At 43.7% G+C, this 15011-nt stretch overlaps 1 protein-coding gene across 10 annotated transcripts in view; it reads right to left on the reverse strand.

Moving 5' to 3' along the window:
* lrmda (leucine rich melanocyte differentiation associated) overlaps positions 1 to 15011 on the reverse strand; it is a 346704-nt gene that overhangs the window by 67606 nt on the left and 264087 nt on the right. For all 10 annotated transcript variants that reach the window (XM_074646029.1, XM_074646028.1, XM_074646030.1 and 7 more), the window contains one exon: positions 14214 to 14340. In XM_074646029.1, coding sequence (XP_074502130.1) covers positions 14214 to 14340 — 127 coding nt within the window. The remainder of the gene's footprint in view (positions 1 to 14213; positions 14341 to 15011) is intronic.

Consider the following 15011-nt stretch of genomic DNA (forward strand, 5'->3'; position numbering starts at 1 on the left):
ATTTTGTACCACTGATTTGCTTTTACTGCGGTCAGTAATGTTTTGCCTTTAGCACCCATATGATAATTCCAAAAGATGCCGTTTTAGTTAAACCTGCAGTAGAGAGCGTTCCTATTTGCTTTTCATTCAACGGAGGCAGCTGTCAATCACTCGCAAACTCTGACCAAACGGTTAAACTAGGTAGCGTTGATCAAATATGAATCAATATTCTGTTACTGTAATGCCTATTTCTCTCCTCAAATGTTTTCAGAAACATCTTGTAGTGTACTGTTTAGCTGTAAAATGAGAAAATTTGCTCCAGCTGGTGGGCAGTGCTTGGTATTTCCTCAACTTATCACGACACACGGCAGGGTCACAAACCCCCTCATTTTACAGCTAAACAGCACACTGCAAGATGTTTCTGAAAACATTTACGTGAGAAATAGGCATTACAGTAACAGAATATTGATTCATATTTGATCAGCGCTGCCTAGTTTGACCGTTTGATCAGAGTTTGCGAGTGATTGGCAGCTGCTCAGAGACGGCAAGGCTCCAGCTCGGCTCTGATTGGTTGTTTTCCTCCGGTTTGTGAAATCTTGCAGATGCCATTAGGAGCACCGGCGGACACCAGAAGAGGCATGATTTTTTTTCAGATTACCTGCCAGATGCACTACTGTCAGGATATAGTGACCGTTTTATAAAAATATTTTTTTAAATCATTTTTGCTCCAATTCTACCCACTGCTGCTTTACTACTGAATTTTCCATTCAAGGACAGTTTATGTGTGGAAAATAAGGCACTTAAAAATAACTGCATTCAGTGAAACATTCATTCCTCTTGGACTGAATTGGTATACACAACCTCAAACCGCATCGCTGCAAAATTACACAATGTTTGTGTACACGGCCCAAAGCAGGTACAGCGTTTGCTCGCGCACACAGTATCGATCCGCTGTCTTGAAGTGGAGTTCAAGAAGCAGAAGATTTTGACTCCCCACGGGGACGGGAGAAACAGCTCGTCTCAGCACCAAAGAGAAGGAGGGCTGTCATGTTCTGTGTGATGAGCTGAAAGACTGGAGGACGGCCTGGAGCAGCGGGGTATTCCTTCCCCCCGTAAACAAACCCCCAAAAAACAAACAGTTCCTCCCCACGGAGAAGGAGACGGGACAGTGAGACAAGAGGGGAGGGCAGACAGGTGTCAGTGAAGAATGGCATCCGTGACAGAGGGCACTAAGAGAGAAGCTGGAGGAGATGAGAGGACGAGCAGAAGACAAGGGTGTTTTCATGAAAGGAGCATCAGACTCTCTCTTTCTGGCCTGCTGGTTCGGTTCGGATTCTCGTGCTAGGACTCCATATTTTGATCGGCCTCATGAATTATGTACCATGCACCATTAGCATTAGTTAGAGCCATCGTAGTATCAATGATACTATTGTTTCGAGGGGAGGGGGGTCAAGTCCTGAGACACATTATCTTTGAAAACCCTTCTAGAGAGAAAGAAAGAAGATGTCTGGAATTCAGCTGACAAAAGCACTCAGTCGTCCTGAAATCTGATGAGTCTGACAGGATGTGAGCCCATCTGATCCACTGCCGTCTCAACATTCCCTTACAGGGAGAGGACGGACAGGCTGCTCCTCACCGCGCTTTTAGCACAGGTGTGATGAAAGTCGGAGCCGCCGCAGCTCGGCCCGTCTCTCGGATTACCCCGAACACGTCTACTGACGGACGTTGCCAGTTGGCAGGCAAAAACGCTGGGAAGTGATGCGCCCGTTGTGCCCTACCCATCTGCCTGCTGCATTGAAACAGCATATCAGGTGATCCCCGGGGGATACCTATTATCATATCATATTAAATGTCTGGGTTGTAGGTCTTAACAAAATAAAAGACACATCTTACAGAACGGGACAAAATGGGGTTGTGTGCTACAAGGTCAACGCTGTCAGTCTGACTGCGGACACCTCTGGGAGCGGTTCATCACCGTGAGGAGAACAGTAATAAAGAGAAATAGAGAGCCATTGTGTGTCCGAATGGCTTTGTTTGCCAGCCACTATACAGTACTTCCTGTATTCACTTAATCAGACTTGATGAAATGACAAACCTTTGTACCACACTGCCTGGAGAAGTTATCCTTGAAATAAAATATGTTTTTAATCATGACTTACAGTACATCTCACAGGATATCGCATTACAGACCTTTACAGCTCGTTGGCTCTGATTCAATCTCTTAAAGTGTGGTACAGTGCATAGAAGTCAGACCTATTCTGGGAGGAGGCATTACGGATCTGTCAGCTCGCAACTGAACACCAACTGCAAATAGAAACCGAATGAAACTGTCAGAGGTTATAACGCCTTTGATAAGCAATGAAAGATTAAAATAATTTGACACTGAAATTTCTGGCTGATAGCTGATGAAAAAAATTATTAACTTAATGGTCTTTGTTTTAGCATGTACAGGATTTCAGATACTTTAATCACACGTTTCAGAAGCTTCACTTCACCTTCACTCGAGCTCTCGTCACAACACCACAGATTCTTCGCAGATTGGTGACACTGAAACATTGTGGCATGAAGGATCTTGACCCACTTCACTGTCCCATCTGTGCCCTGTAGCTGCATGCCAATCCTTCACAGCCCTCTCCAACACTCCCATGAATGACAGAAGAATGCCGCTTGAGTGTCACTTGACCCCGCTGCCCCCGCAATGACCTCTAGTGCACCCTGGGCAGCCCTCACTCTTTCACATATTTCCACTGCTAAACAAGAATGTCCCCCCCCCCTCCTCCTCCTCCTCATCCGCCTTCAACTTAATTTCCTCTTTATCGCAGTCTCAATTCTCCCATCGCCCCGTTCATCACCCTGTTTCTCTCATCCTTTTTTTCCTCCCTCTATTCAAAACTCGGGAAGGGGGAAAAAAGAAGAAGAGAAAAACGGCTTTTCCACCAGTAGAAAACACAGGGATGAGTGGCTATTCAGAGTGTGATTGTTGGGGGGAAAAGTGGCTGCTGTGTTTGTGAAATGCAGAGTGGGAAGAGGGTGTGTGGATTTTGCTCAGATGCATATGAGCGCTGCACAATGTAAGGGCACACTTCAAACTTATATATGAACAGAATGGCTAAACAGGCTCTAAAGTCTTTCAAAAAGCAACGTATGGCAGTCCACCACAGAGCGTGAGACCTAATTCACATGTTACGCAGAGTTTTGACTAGTTTAACAGTTGGACCAGATGCAATAAAGCCTTTATTATTTGTTCAGTGCTCTTTAAAACCAATGCCTACTCACTATCTCTTAGGGGTGGGGAAAAAAAAAATCTATACAGCATAGTATTGCGATATTTTGCGTGGCAATATTGTATCAATACACGGACATCAAGTATAGATCTATTATATAAACTAACCCCGAGGGTGCTATTCTGTCTTTCAGAGGTTGTCAATCATGCCATGTTAGCTCGTCGGGAGGAATGCTAAATAATGCTCCAAAGTTATGCTAAATTTTGACAAATTGGTAATTATGGTTTTAAAACCCTCTGAGACCTGCGATCCCGATCGACATAACTGTCTTTAAGACGCTGTAGCAGGCTCAGTCTGAAAATACTGTTATCATAAATAAGAAACTAGAAAAATCAAAGGAATCGAATGTTACCAACCATGTCATGTTAGCTTGTCAGGAAGAACGCTAAATAACGCTCCGAAGTTACACTAAATTTTGGTGAGGAAAAATTGGCATGGCCATTTTCAAAGGGGGGTCCCTTGACCTCTGACCTCAAGATATGTGAATGAGAAAACCGAGATGAACAGATGAGTGAAAACGGTGTCTTATTAGATAAAACAGAGCAGTTGAAAAAAGGTAATAAATATCGCAATACTCGTCATATCACAAAATGTTTAAATCACAATCACATCGTGACTGAAGTATTGTGATACTCTGGTGATTCCCACCCCTACTATCATAAAACAATTTATCTCAACATAAAGTGCCTTCCTTAGGCTAAATGTGTGTCCTGCTGATATTACTCAAACTGTATGTCCCCTCTTTGTAACTCAAATGTGATGCTCCTGACAGGTTAAGCCCTTAATGCACCAGATTTGACTGGCTAATCCTGTGAAAAAACATCCTTTCTGTCTCTCAGGTGGAAAGGTCGCACAGCGAGGCCCCGTCCTCCTTCAACCCGCAGTATACCTCCAGTCTTAGCCTCCAACCTAAACACGCTCTAGCCCTCGTCGTTGGCCTCTCTCACCCCTCCTCAGCCGTCTACCCACCCGCATGCATAAGCTACAAAGCTGGAGGTGTCAAGACTACCTGTCTCAACAGCACACCCCCCTTGCTTGACCTGCGGATAGCCCTCGGGGACATTAATTATAGAGTAGTCTGACTTGTTGAGAGGAAAGAGACAGACAGACAGAGAGAGAGAGAGAGGGAGAGAGAGACATGCAGAGGGTGAAAGATAGAGAGCAGGAAAAGATAAATGCAGAGATGTTGTTACAGAAGCTGTCACCTCCTAATCATGTCATCCTGCTGTACAGAGGTGATGCTGAGGCTTTACTCGATCAGGTTTCCCATTCATCACCAGGGCTGGTTAGTGGTGGAGGTGGCGGTGGTGGTGGTGGTGGTGTTGGATGTGGGGGGTAGAATGGTAACTCTCATTTTCCCACAGAGTTCAAATTTTAAACCGTCCAAACCTGACTGTTCGTCTGGCCCCTAAAATCATTGAGATTCTAGTCAAAAGAGTGTAATTATATATTCTGACCTGATTGTTGAGCTCCCTGTCATCTAAAAGTTGAAATATCCATTAGCTAGTCCTAGTGTTAAATCATGACGTGCATGTGCAATGCATCTGGCTGTTTACACAAAGCATTGCGTAGCTAGTGTTTGTGTTCAAGGACCACTTAAAAAGGAATACACAACGTGAAAAATGCTGCATCCATGTTCAATACCGTGCTTGCGGGCAAAAACATGGATCTGTGATAATATGACATTCCTGTATGTGCTTTAAAGATATTATGTGGACAGCAATGTCTACTCCGCGAGCGCGGATAGACAGCGAACTGCCACCGTGTGATCACAGCAATCTGTCCAAACAAATGGAAGCCTCTCTCGCGCATTACCGCGTTAGATTAGACGACTCTCGGCCATTTGATTCCCCGCCGTCTCGACAGCTCCCGTTTCTAATGGACCGAGTGGGTTTTCACAAAACGCAAAATAGGGAGAGGTCAGCGTGTTTGAAGGTTACCCCTGTCGGGGGAATCAAAATAAATAACATTCAGGTGTGCTATTCTCTGTCAGGTGAGTGTCTTAATGATGCCGAGTTAACACATACTAAATAACAGTGTCTCCCTACGCACTGACAGCCTCAGAAATAATTGACCAGCGTGCTCCAAACTGAGACGCAGTAGGCAGAGAATTCAATCCTGCAGCTGACAGAACCCATTGAGCATGTCACTAGATTTTGCATTATACACAAAGCAATGTCAGGTCAGGGATGCGGCCTCCCGCTAGTTATTTGCGATTGCATCTCTGAGGGTAAATTACCTGGCTCTCCATAATATGGTCTAGTTAACTAATTTCCTGACAGCGCGCTGTCTCATAAGAAAAGTCTCAGATTTACTGCCTGTCAAAAACATGATGGAATGTTTTTTTTTCTCCTCCTCTTTTCTTTTCTGCAAATGCTTGGCAGCCTCTCAACTAAGAGCTCATATTCAATATCCTCTCTCGGTGTGCCGAGGACATCTCTAATTCCAGACAAAGACGTGCGGCTGAAAATGAACAAAAAAAGAAACATAACCTTATTATGTTTGAAGGCTACCAGCAGTGTGTCATTTCATCCACAAGTTCCCATGCAAAAAAAGAAAAACATTACTGCTAGGGGGGTTGTAAACCGATGTAACATAGTTCTGAAGCCCTTAGTAAGGAAGCAGGGAAATCCATTATCCATTATCCCGCCGACCTCTGCGCATTGACACATACACACTCGCGGTATATGGTGTCCTGTCATTTTGTTGTTATACATGTGTAAATCATTTGCTTTCTGTCAGGAAAAAGGCTTTGACAACAAAACCTCACCTCACCAACGGGGTCACGGGGAAACCAAATCCCGCCGCAGACAAAGCATAGTTTTACCTGCGAGAGCACGGCCTGCCACTGATAGCAACAAAGATGACAATAGCTCAGTGATGGTGTGAAGACCGCCTTTAAGCTATATGTGCAGGGGGAACAATACAGACTCACCCGCCCTCCCACCACGGAGCTCAACAGTGTCTGTTTTAAAGTTCACAATGCAGCTCCAAGGTCTGCCTACCCTTTCTTTTGTCTCTTTTTTTATTTTGCATGTGTTCCCATTCAGCCGGACGGCGCGGCCTATCATCGTCCCCTACAATGACAGTAGGTGGAAACGCTAGCTTTCATTACACAAAGTATAAATAGTGTAATCTATCAGCCCTGCCAATCAGGATGATTGATTATGGGCTGTCAGGGAGGAGAGTGACACATTAGAAAAGTTTGGTTAACAATGCCTGTAGCTGGTGCCGGGGCTGCTGCCACCCAGCCCAGTGATTAATGTGTTGTCAGCCTGTAATCCCACACCCACGCTTAATGAGGCAAGAATTTATCATCTCGGCAGAGTGGCAGATGTCAGGGGGAAAGGAATCCAAGTGGCTGGAAACAATATACTTTTTTTTTTTCTAGCCGGCGCTTGACATGTCTGACAAGCTCTAAAAACCACAAAGAAGGTCTGTGTAAGCACAAACTTCAGCGGAGGGACTTTCAGCTCGAGCGCCGCGCTCATCAAAGTGCTGAAAGAAGACTCCCCATTAACACTGTACTGGTATAATGGATTAAAGGAAATGCCAACATGTTTGTGCATATTTAAGGAGAAAAACTTCACACTAATTAAGTAAAACTTTCACTTTGGACCCTATGGAGAATCATAAACAAAGTGACACTTTTCTATAGGCTCTATCCACCTCATCTAGCACAGATTTTAAGCTCTAGCGTTCATTAACTTTCTTAATAGCATATCAACATCTGCATTCCATAAACAACAACAACTTCACTTGAATTATCTGATAAAAATCTGAATTAAAGCTGCCTCGAGAAGGGTGCACATGACAATCAGCTTCAAAGCAAACTATAAATGCGAGTGCTGAAATAGTGATTAATGTGCACTGTCAACATCAACTAAAAGAGACAGGCAAAGAAATAACTGATCTCTTTGAGAGATTTAAAGTTTGGCACAGCTCTGTGGAAACACCCGGTGGGGTAGGAGGGGGAGTGAGAAAGAAATATTTTTTATTTGAGAGCGCAGAAAACACTAAGCCAGCTGTCTCTCATTAGGCTAGCAGCATCTTCCTGTCACCAAAGAGACCAACAGGGAGGATTAGCTCTGATTGGACTGATAGGCCAACGCACTGGGACGCTGCACTATGTAATAGCTAAAAGCATCATTTGATAAGAAGTGTAATTGAAGAGATGCCTTAGCGGCTGTATGATATTGTTGTGGAGGGATTGTGGACTTTTGCAACCCCTTGGCACGCACTGAAACAAGTTTTATTGGGGAACATAATGACTGTGAGACGTAGGGCTGCGTGTGCAGAATTGGCTTTACATATGTCTAAAGTGTTCAATGATACTGGAAGGTGGAAGTGTGTTATTTCCTCCATAGTTTTCTGCGTCTTAAAAGGAACTTTGAAAACAGCAAAATCCCTATAAAAACTCGGCCCTTCCCAAAGGCTTATAAAGGATCTAGTTGGAACAGTATGTGTAAAAAGCAAAAGGCTTTGCAGCTTGCCAATCCCAGGCACTCAATGTTATTACACTAATAAAAACTTAACAAAGACTTACATTATATACATAAAAAAACAGAAAAGTTACGTGAGCGATCGCATGATTTGTCAAAGTTTATGAAAACTTTATATCAAAAATGAGAAAGAGAGAGACATCTCATTATTGCTGGCCAGCCTTGGCCTGTTTTCTGACAGGCCTCAAACTCCACCGCTAAACACAAGAGACGTCGAGACAACAAATGCTTCACCACAGAGGCGTTCCTCCTCTGTACTGGATGCCAGCAGAAGGAGAGGAAAATCAGTTAATGCAACGCGGGCCACTTCAGTGTCTCATAAAAGCCCTTACGAAAACACATGTTTGTTTTTATGCTTCGCCGTTTTGCCAAAAATGAGTAACACATCTATAATTTTTTTTTTTTTTGCTTGCTTGCGCGAGAGAGAGTGTGACGTGACACTCGGGTCATGCACCCCGTGTCTCCAGGCTTTGAAAGAGGCAATAAATCAATCTTGGCGCTATTACTTACAATTAATTGTGCTTTAAAGTTTTACAGTGTGTTTATGATATGCGGGGCTTGGATGATTTATGTGGACAGCTTGAGTCACTCCCTCTAATTGCTGTTGTTTTCCTGGCTTATAACCCCGGCGTGACCTCTCGGCTTAAGCTGCCAGAGTGCTCCGAACCAGGCCTGTTGCAGCACTGGTCCAAACACTGGACAGGCGTTGCATAGAGAAACACACACATCGAGGCAAAAACCACTCACAGATACCTGAGTGAATGAACACTAGGCTCCTTGGAATAATCTGACAGAAACACGCAGCGTCTATCATGCAAACTAAACACGTCCAAACAATTATAAACAGCTGTTTTTTAACATTTAGGGTATGTTGTCATTAAAAAGACGGAGAACAGCAGTGTCTCAAGTGATGCAATTAACAGATAACAAGACGTTATGTAAGATGGGAGAAAGAGCATAATTTGAAACCAAGCAAAACACAATATGTCAGTGGGGTTATGTGTCTGAACATAAAGCAGGCAGTATGGTTACAGTTGGCCCACAACGCCTACTCTATCCGCATGCGGTGCTGTCCTTATTCGACCTGCTGTATACATATGGATTCGGGAATGTGTCACAAAAGAAAGGCGACAAATCAGACCTCTGCATGTATAATAGCCGGTGCAAATACAGAATCTAGCAGAGAGCGAAGACCGGTAATAAACTTGCTTCCACAGCAATCTGTTGGGTTATATTGCCTTCCCCTGTTGAGAACCATATTCTTTGAGTTTTCTCCGAGGACACATTTGTTCAGTAAAATGATTCAGCAAACCCACTGAAGGCACATTCACAAAGCGCTATATTGCATGCTGTTTGTTATGTTTGAGAGCTTCGGGGAACTCATAACTCTCGAGCAGAGATGAACGTGGCAACATACTTTACAGGGCACATTTGAGACTTGAAAAAGGAAGCAAAAACAACCAATGCCTCCTCTTTTTTCCAGCAAAGAAAAAAAAAAGAAGCCACAATCATGCATCACATAATGCACAATCATGGGTCTAAAACCCTGCAGTCTATCTTCGATTTGGACCGTTTCTCGTCGGTGCAAACTCAAAATGAACTGCTGTCTGCTGCGGAGTAAAACAGGTTAGTGTCTGGGGAAGAAAAAACAGAACTGAAAAGATCCACTTGAGGACTTTCCTGGCTCTGTCACTGTCGATTCCCTTGAAGAACCGTTACCCTGTGCGCGGAGACTCATGGGACCCCGGAGTTGGCTCAAGCCACCCTGCAATGCAGTCTGCTTTACATTATACGCAGAAGGATGTGGGGGAAAAAAAAACCCAACTTGTGTTCATGCTCGAAAATCAAGTCAAATACTTCGTCCGGGCAAAATCTAAGTGACATCCGAGGAACATTTATACCCGCTGATGTAGCAACAAGCTGTGCTTAGTAAGGGGGGACCATGGACTTACTTCATTCACGGTGAAACACACTTAAACATGTGGCAAGGAGTAAATGTTATTCTACTAGTTAAATTCGCTACGCACTTTTTTTTTAGCAGTGCTCGGGATCTGAAAACAGAATGTGCTGTCATGGTGTTTTGATAGACATGGCCAGTTTAACCCAAGGGTTCGACAGCATAATGTGGGCTCCGTGGCAGAGCGGAGGGAGGTGGGGGGAGCCGAGCCAAAAAGCACCACATGTATTTTCCGAAAGCGGCCCAACGCAGTCCAAATGGCTCTACGTGGTTTAACGCCATTTCATTCCATGACCTCTAAATCCTCAAAGAGAATTATCACATTATAGCATTCCAACACGCCCAATTTCCCAAAATACAGCTCAAGGCTTTTCCACTCTGACTCTGCTTGTTGTGGTTTTGGGAAAACACTTCAATCGTCCCTGCTGTGTTCTTTTTGTTTACTTCAGGTATTTATATATATATTTCTCTCTCTCTCTCTCTCTCTCTCTCTCTCTCTCTCTCTCTCTCTCTCTCTCTCTCTCTCTCTCTCTCTCTCTCTCTCTCTCTCTCTCTCTCTCTCTCTCTCTCTCTCTCTCTCTCTCTCTCTCTCTCTCTCTCTCTCTCTCTCTCTCTCTCTCTCTCTCTCGTCTTTGTCCTTTTGCCTCTGTTTCTGTCCAAGTACTTGTCCTTTCCACTCAGAGATGCAATATAAGCAAAACCCCAAAGAGAAAATGACCCCCTTCTGAGTTTGAAGCAAACACCAAAACATACAGCAGACAAGTCAGAGACGGCTCATTGTCACCCACTTATGGTGTCATATCCACTAGTGCATGAAGGCACATAACAATAACAATTAAACCTCAGTGTATGAGCATGGCTATTCCATTTGAGCACTTGTTTTCCTCTTTGTCACAATGTTTTATCTTTGTAGTGAAGGTTTGAATCTTCTCTATGAAGGTTTACTTTTTTTCCTACAACTTCTTAATGGTATAATATGTAACCGTTGTCGGTTGCTGTTTGTAAACACACAGCATTCAAAGTTGGCAGCTCCTCCACAGCTCAACAAGCCGAGAGGGAGAGAGAGAGCGGCGGTGGTCGAGCGAGCTATAGAGTGACTGAAGAGAGAGAGCGGCGTTAATGAGAACAAAGCAGCAGATCAGAGAAATAAAACATTATTTTCTAATTGTTTCGTGTCAGTTACAATCTGAAACACAAATAAACACACAACTAACTCCTCGCAACTCCGCATAATCCTGCGGGAAGGTGCTGGCTTGCCGGATTTTGAATGAATGCAGGCTTCCTGTCTGCTTGCTGTGGCTCAGCGCTGCTCTTTAGTTAAACTACTGACACACATTGATCATAGCTGCACTCACAGCACAGAGAGGAGTAGGGGATCACTGGGCACATGCACATAACACTACTCCTTCTCATCCGTGAAATACGTCCGTTTTGCATCTCTCAGAGCTAAAGCAGGACTTATGAGCCGGTATCAGAAGCCGAGGGGCGTGACAAAGTGGCAATATTTGACCACCTGAACGGGCTGCTCACCCTGCTCGCTGTTATCGGCTGGGGGTTACACCCCCACGTGGGGCTCAAAGGCTGTTTGCAGATGCCCAGAAGCATCCCAAGTAAAGCAAAATAATAAGAAAAGAGAAAATACAGGGAGCGGGCTGCAGGGTCTCTGCAGAAACAGACACCACCACACACTTGTAGTGGGGCGTAAGTGATGATTGAGAGGGATTATTTTTGTATCAGTGTATACATTGTTTTTCGTTAATTCTTGCATATTATAACTTTAAAGGTGCTATTGATAACATTCAGCCACTAGATGTTGCATTCTCCCTCCCTGTTCCATTGCATTCACTTCACAACAAGTGGTTGCCAGGCATTTACTCTTAGACAGTTTTTCCACATTAACTGGCAACCTGATCGCTGACGACACAGAGATATTACGTGATACCAACGTTGTTATACTATTGGCTCACAAGTCTTGTTAGAACTGGGAACCAAACGTCAGATATAATCCACAGAGATAAACAAAACATTCATTTTGGATCCGCCAACATTTTTTTAAATAATTAATTAAAATAACTTTTTTTTTTAGGAAAAGCCATACAAAAATATTTTTCTACTTAAAATGTTATCAATAAATACTTTAATTCTACACTCACAAATCTCATCGCAGGTTTTTGTGCTCGTGTGCCTTTTCCTGCAAACAACCGCCCGTTGACCGTCTGGTTGTGATTTACAGGCAACATGGAAAACATTGGGAATGTATGAAAAGTTATGGTGTTCAGATTGCGCTAAAGACCATAACTGCTTTTATCAGAACCATGTGGCGGCGCTCAGTGCCATGCCATAATGGCATGATTGAAAAGGAGTTAAAACTGTGGTCACACAATCCACTCCGATATGACTCAAGAGAGGTCTCCAAAGTTCAGCGCCGTCTCTCTCATAGCGAGTCCATTTAACTATTCCAATACGCGCATCATGCAATGAGAATGATCTGATAGGGCAGGGGCTCTTTCTTCAGATTTATGCTGTCATGAGTGGGCAAGTATCACTGTAACCCGGCCGCGGTTGCTGCCGTTTCTATGGTTTCAATTTATCTACTGTAAACAGCAGGAAGGAGATCTGTCATATAAGGTCTTAAAGGAAACATAACTGTACGCAGAGTAGAAAACTTTTTATAAATAAACCTTTTAAATCACATCTGTGTTCCTGTATTTTTTTCCCCTCCAATACTTAGTACTAATTGAGACTCAAATGGTAGCGCAAGCCGACAGCGAGACAGCTAATTACCATCCTTTGTAATGAAGCAAATGGCAGACACTGTACCGTGAGCCACTGTTATGAGCAACACCCTGCTGTACCAGACATAAAAGCAAACACAAATATCTAATTATGCCATCATCTCTCCTCGTTCTTTCCCGTTCCGTCGCAGACGTCGCATTAATTGGTGGCCCGCACTATTGGTCAGCTTACAATCACTCTGATGATTTGGACAATTAGAGCCGGGAGGGTGCTCACGGCTCATCAAGTCCGTGATAGTTGACGCATCACGTCTCATCGAACTCAAAACAAATGTAATGGAAATGCTGCTGTGACATCCCATGGGCCCAGATACAGGATATGTCCTGGCAAAACTTCTCTTCGTTGTGTAGAGTCAAACACTGCTAATAAGGAACTACGGATGGGACGTTCAAGCACACAAAATACTGTGTGCAGACGCGTTTTCATCAAAACTGTAACCTTTTACTTTGCATAGGCAATAAATAATCATATACAGCAGGTTCAAAGACACAAAGACAGAAAAACACACACATCATGTCAGCTAGAATCAGTGATTATCTCTCCTTTCATCTGCGGCTGTGGCGACAAAGGCAAACATTTCTTTTTTCGCTGACAAGCTATGTAAATAAAATCTCATAAAGTGACTTTACCCTGCCAAAAAGCATTGTAGAGGTCCTTAGTTCCGTTTTATATAAAGTGGATGAACAGTGTTTTCATTCCACTTTTCTCCGTCTACCAAACATGCCAGACTGAGGTTAAATTATTTCAGTGTTTTGCTTCCCCGCTTGCCACTTGCATGACGAATCAAGAACAAAGCATAGCATGAACTGACACTAAAAGAGTATCTTAGCTGATTGTCTGAAACAATAAATATTTTGTTTTTCCTCGTGCACTTTTAAACCCGACATCGGCTTCTGATTTGTCATTTGGATGCTTTCGTTCTTGCTACTCTGGATCCGTTTTTTTTGTACCTCCTAAGCTCACTGTCAGAGCCCCAGAGACCTTGAGTCTACAAAGCTTAGCTGATCCAAACGGTAAATATTTCATGACCTTACAATTACATGAAATCAAATCTAGGCAAAAGCTGTTCATTTATATTGCATTATCAAAAGGGGTGAAATGGGGTGTGTATCTCTGAACCTCGCAAACTCTAATTAGTCTGTGTGGCCCCAAAACAAGAGAGGGAGGAATAAGTGCACGGGCTCGGGATAATTAAGCGATGGTGAGCGGCATGCACGTGAGCTGTCACTCCAATCGCCAGCCATGTCACACTTGGCAACGCAACCGCGACCGGACAGCCGCCCGTCGTCTTTGATCTGGGCTCATGCATACGGAATCAGGTCAGGCCGTGGTCACACACATTTACACACACACACACACACACACACACACACACACACACACACACACACACACACACACACACACACACACACACACACACACACACACACACACACACACACACACACACACACACACACACGCAACAACACACACACGTACACTTTAAGCGATAGTAAAGAGAGTCTTTACAAAGGGCCACAATACTAGGACCTTTGCAAAGGGAGACTGACAGTCAAGCATGCACAGGAAGAAAGGAAGGATAAAGGAAAAGAATAGAAAAAGGGAAGAAAGGGATGAATGTGACAAATCCACTCAAGACTTCAGAGGGACTACTATTTGAAACAGTGTACACAACAGAGCTTAACTTACAGCTTCCGACTTTGGTTTGACCACTTTCATGAATGCTCCTCTTGCCTGCGACTCCGTCACTTCTTTTTTGGTAACTGTCCTGGTGTCCAGAAACTTCAGCTGGGGCAGCTTGTGCAGAACAAAGTACCTGTGAGAAAAAAACAACAATTCAACTTAAAGCTGCACATTAAACCTGCAGTAGGCAGAATGTTTTTGGCATCATTGGGCAAAAATTCCATAATAACCTTTCAGCATATTGTAATTCAAGTGTTCTGAGAGAAAACTAGACTTCTGCACCTCCTCATGGCTCTGTTTTCAGGCTTTAAAAAAATCTTGCCGTAACGGGATATTTTAGCCAATCACAGGTCATTTCAGAGAGAGAACGTTCCTATTGGCTGTTCATTCAACTGAGGCAGCTGTCAATCACTGGCAAACTCCGATCAAGCTGTCAAACTAGGCAGCGGTGAAAAAGTTTGTGACCCGGCAGCCATGCTGAGATCAGTTGAGGAAATACCAAGCACCGCCCACCAGCCGGAGCAAACTTTCTCATTTTACATCTAAACAGTACACTACAAGATGTTTCTGAAAAGATTTTACACGAGAACTAAGCATTACAGTAACAGAATATTGATTCATATTTGATTAGCGCTGCCTAGTTTGACCGTTTGATCAGAGATCGTGAGTGATTGACAGCTGCTTAGAGACAGCAAAGGCTCCAGCTCAGCTCTGATTGGTTGTTTTCCCTCCGGTCAGTGAAATCTTGCAGATGCCATTAGAAGCACTGGAGGACACAGAGCCACATGATTTTTTTCAGACTAC

The sequence above is a fragment of the Sebastes fasciatus genome, chromosome 9 (genome assembly GCF_043250625.1).
Source record: "Sebastes fasciatus isolate fSebFas1 chromosome 9, fSebFas1.pri, whole genome shotgun sequence".
Classification (NCBI taxonomy): domain Eukaryota; kingdom Metazoa; phylum Chordata; class Actinopteri; order Perciformes; family Sebastidae; genus Sebastes; species Sebastes fasciatus.